General features: G+C 43.2%; 1 protein-coding gene across 1 annotated transcript in view; it reads right to left on the reverse strand.

The window, feature by feature from the left end:
* Positions 1 to 2,583: 2,583 nt before the first annotated feature.
* Positions 2,584 to 4,993, reverse strand: part of LOC109536753 (homeobox protein ceh-8) — a gene marked incomplete in the record, with an annotated part of 29,638 nt that continues 27,228 nt past the window's right edge. The window contains 1 exon segment of the mRNA XM_048664135.1: positions 2,584 to 3,198. Coding sequence (XP_048520092.1) covers positions 2,867 to 3,198 — 332 coding nt within the window.

Genomic DNA, 4,993 nt, shown 5'->3' on the forward strand with positions numbered 1-4,993 from the left:
ACGCAACTTTTCCAGTTTGACACATCGGAACTGCAGCAAGCGCAACTTGACAAGTTTGAAACGTCGCAATTGCAGCAAACGTGATTTGTTATGACAAATCACTCTGTCTTGGTGTGAGACATCGGTACTGCAGCAAATTCGACCTGTCAAGCTTGACACATCGTAATTGGCGCAAAATGCCGCTTGATAAAATGCAGACATTGAGATGGAACAAAACGCGACTTGTCAAGTTTGAGACATTCTGATCGCTTTAACCGCGTTTTGACTTGCTAGAAGTATAGGAACTGCAGCCAACGCGATTGATCAAATTTGACACGAAACGCGACTTTTCCAGTTTGACACATCGGAACTGCAACAAGCGCCACTTGACAAGTTTGAGACGTCGCAATTGCAGCAAACGCCACTTGTCAAGTTCGACACTTCGTGACGGAACGGAATGCGTTTTGGCATGAAGCAACAATCGTGATTTGTAAAATTTGACACATTTTTCTCCTAAACCGATGGTCGATGGCTATTTTCAGCTATGGGAATGGTGCAGTTGGTCCGGGTCCGGGTGCAGTAAGGCTCAGGTATACTATGTTCATATCTAATTTCACAATTGCTCTCATAATTCAGTCGAAATTAGGCACTACGTCACACGGTTTCGTACTCGGGGAAATTATACACAATTAACAAACGTACTGATGTAATTTATAGTCGACATTACTGGAACATTAGTCAACCGGAATTTTAGCGAAATGGCTGGTTCTAATTAATATTGGGAAAATTGCCACTTTGCCATTCGGTTAAAGTTGCCGTGGTGGCGCCCAACTTTGCAGGATCGCAGGGAAACTTTGCACGGCTTTGTCATGATTCTGATGACGGAAATCGCTGCTGCCAAAAGTGAAATTTTTCATAATTTTCACAACGCTTGCCCCATTTTTCCGCAACTTAACAGTGCTAAACGAAATAAACGTCCCCCTAATAGACCCCAAACAATACTTCCGGTTGAACTCCACACGAGGGGTTGCCGCCCCCACTTCAAGTCCTACCAATGGGCGCTTCGCATTTGGACGCATCGATAACCGTCGCGACGCCTTTCCCGACGACGATCGTTTGTTTTCATCGTCGATTGTATTTTGTCCGGTTTTCGACCGTCTTGTCTCCCCATCAGAGCCCGTAAGGCGGTTGAGGCTACGTGATTTTAGGGCTATTCTCCCCAACGTTTAAATAAACAAAAATGAAGCTCATTCGAGGGTTGATTGTTTTCGGTCTTTTGCTGTTGCTGTTTTGTTTTCACGGGTATCGTGCCCTGGTGATCGTCTCATAAAAAATAGTTAAAAAACGTGAAAACGTGAAGAACGCACTTTTTATTATGAATCTCAGACACATTTCTTGCAATCTAAAGCAAAACCTGCCTGTTTAATTTTTTACTCGAAAACATCTGTCAATGAAGAAGAAATGCAAGCGAGTAAAAAGCTTCTAAATTGAAGAGAGTTTTCAATTTTCTGTGAAACTCTGTGAATTTGTTCAGTGTGTTCAACCAAGTGACGAATTCCTGAGTGCCTTGGCACATAAACTACCAGGACTTTTTATTTGTTTGCCGTTATCAACTGATTTTTTTTGAGTTGCTGCACTAATTATTTTGGAACATTTTTGGGCTCTTTGAAAAATCGCGTAGCATTCATAGTGTTTGCGTCAAAAACTGATTTCTGCTTCCTTGCTATTTAACAATTCCAGACATCAACTGCAAGCGTCGTTGCACTCGCTGTTCTTTTATAATAAATTTATTGTAGGGTTCTATATTTTTTGTCTTTTGGACGCGGTTTCGTCCAAATTGCGATCATCTGAACTCTCACGACAAGAAGAAGCGAGTTTTGCGCAAAATATGACTCTGAAGTAGGAACAAATCTACAGCAAGTTGCATTAAAATCCATCTGGGCGCGTTTTCCCGATATTCCAAAAAATGTGTAAAATCCATGAATGGCTAAAATTTTCAGTTGCCAAGAGAACAGCAATAATTTTTTCGCGCAAAATTTTATAAAGAGGATAGAAATGTCAAAGGAGGATTCGCGTATCAACTCAACAAGACTCCAGTTGAGTTGATTGAACTTTGACCATCAATAGCAGAGGAGCCAGACATTTTTTCCTAGTAAAAGTTAGGTCAGATCGTCTTCTTTTGACACCCTCTATTTGTCTCTGATGGTTGAAAATCAAGCATTAAGCCGAGCTTCAATTTCAAAGTAACTTCTTGAAAAAATGCGGAATGTATGCAGCAAAAATGTTTCGGCCTTGTATAATTTTATTGAATGTTTTTAGTCATTCCGAGTGGTAATTTGAACATTAATTTCAAACCAGTTTTGGCTCAACTTGACACTCAGGTTGTGCAAAGCAAATTGGTTGTTTTCACTACAAACTCTCTGAAACCCTTCGATTGTGTCCAAAATACTTACCAAATTGTATTTTTTCTTTAGGGATATAAACGGGCGTTTTTCTCCTCATTTTTGCAGCAGTTCGTTTTCTCGACTCGCTTCGGATTTAGTTTGAAAGATTGGGTTCGTCTTTAAACAGGGCAACTAGGGGAAGGACAATTAAAACATCAAGTGGTTTGAAATGATATAATATCTTACTGAACACTCTTACTAGTTGTAAAATATTGCATAGTCGGTATGTATTACTTTCCCATAATTTAATAAATTACTAATACTTTGATCACATCACAATATCCTCGGTAACAATAATTCAAACTCAATCACTAGTCTAATCTAGTGTCTACACTATTTACATCGCTTAGAGTCTAGTTGGCGTGTACAAGTCCATAAAATCCATCCAACAAACAGTGGCAACTAGAATTCCGCTACTTTTTTACAAACACCAGTCTTGCTTCTTAGGTAGGTGATGGGGCTTTGGTCAAAATGGGATCAGGACTGCCATGCATTCCCATCTCATGCTTGCGCTGCAAAGCTTGCAAAGTGAGCGGCGGCAACAGCGGGAAGTTCAGACCGGCAGCATGCTGGAAATTGGCCACGTGCTGCAAGCTTTGCAACAGCGCTGCAGAGTGTTCCTGAGCTTTCCTGCGCAGCTCAGCCACGCTGGACTGGCGCTGGTCGCTGCCCACTGGGGATGTCTGGGAGACCGTGCTGCCCGTATCGCTGGTCGACATCAAGTGATGGGAACTCAATGGTTTCATGGGGCAGCAGGAGCACAAGCCCGGAAAACCTGAAACACACACGTGAAGTCAGTGTCTTTTTGATTGGAATTGAGCTGGAAGGTTTTTGCGCAAGTGACTCCCGAGTTGAAACAGAGAACGAAACAGCGCATCTAATTGTATCTGTATAAGATCGCGTTCCACAAATACATTGGCTACAATGGAGCAGTTCACACGACGGCTATGTGTCAATCTTGACAAGTCCAGTTTGCCGCAGTTCCGATGCCTCTAGCAAGTCAAAATGCGTTTCGAGCCGTCACAATTTGTCAAACTTGACAATTCTCGTTTTGTTCCATGTGGATGTCTCCATTTTGTCAAGCCGCATCAGGATTACGATGTGTCAAGCTTGACAGGTCGAATTTGCTGCAGTTCCGATGTCTCACACTTTGACAAATCGCGTTTGCTGCCATTGCGACGTCTCAAACTTGTCAAGTTGCGCTTGTTGCAGTTCCGATGTGTCAAACTGGAAAAGTCGGGTTTTGTGCGGCGTCCGGTGCTTAATGTTGTCAAGTCCCGTTTGGTGTCGTTTGGATCACTCAAACTTGTCAAGGTGCGTTTCATCGCGTTCTCGCGGTGTCAAACGTGACAAGTCACGTTTGTTGCAGTTCCGATATCTCTACCAAGTCAAAACGCATTTCGAGCCGTCACAATGTGTCAAACTTGACAAGTCACGTTTTGTGCCGTTTCGATGTTTCAATCTTGTCAAGTCACGTTTTGTGCCGTTTCGATCTGTCAAGCTTGACAAGTCCAGTTTGCCGCAGTTCCGATGTATCAAAATGGAAAAGTCGCGTTTTGAACGGTGCGGATAAGTCGCGTTCGCTGCAGTTCCGATGCCTCTAGCAAGTCAAAACGCGTTTGAAGCGGTCACAATGTCTTATACTCGACAAGTCGCGTTTTATTCCATGTCGATGTCTCCATTTTATCAAGCCGCAACTTGTGCCAATTACGATGTGTCACGCTTGACAGGTCGAATTTGCTGCAGTTCCGATGTCTCGCACTTTGACAAATCGTGTTTGCTGCAATTGCGACGTTTCAAACTTGTCAAGAGGCGCTTGTTGCAGTTCCGATGTGTCTAACTGGAAAAGTCGCGTTTTGAACGGTTCCGATGCTAAATGTGATAAGTCTCGTTTGCTGTAGTTCCGATGCCTCTAGCAAGTCAAAACGCGTTTGAAGCGGTCACAATGTCTCAAACTTGACAATTCGCGTTTTATTCCATGTCGATATTTCCATTTTATCAAGCCGCATCTTGTGCCAATTACGATGTGTCACGCTTGACAAGTCGAATTTGCTGCAGTTCCGATGTCTCACACTTTGACAAATCGCGTTTGCTGCAATTGCGACGTTTCAAACTTGACAAGTGGTGCTTGATGCAGTTCCGATGTGTCAAACTGGAAAAGTCGCGTTTTGTGCGGCGTCGGTGCTCAATGTTGTCAAGTCCCTTTTTGTGTCGTTTGGATGACTCCAACTTGTCAAGGTTTGTTTCATCGCGTTCTCGATGTGTCAAACTTGACAAGTGGCGTTTGTTGCAGTTCCGATATCTCCACCAAGTCAAAACGCGTTTCGAGCCGTCACAATGTGTCAAACTTGACAAGTCGCGTTTTGTGCGGTGTCGATGTCTCAATCTTGTCAAGTCACGTTTTGTGCCGTTTCGATGTGTCAAGCTTGACAAGTCGAGTTTGCCGCAGTTCCGATGTATCAAACTGGAAATGTCGCGTTTTGAACGGTGCGGATGCTAAATATTGTCAAGTCGCGTTTCGTGTCAAATTTGATAAGTGTCGTTCGCTGCAGTTCCGATGCCTCTAGCAA

The sequence above is a fragment of the Dendroctonus ponderosae genome, unplaced genomic scaffold, assembly GCF_020466585.1.
Source record: "Dendroctonus ponderosae isolate FM_Combo_2020 unplaced genomic scaffold, Dpon_F_20191213v2 Dpon_F_20191213_2, whole genome shotgun sequence".
NCBI lineage: Eukaryota > Metazoa > Arthropoda > Insecta > Coleoptera > Curculionidae > Dendroctonus > Dendroctonus ponderosae.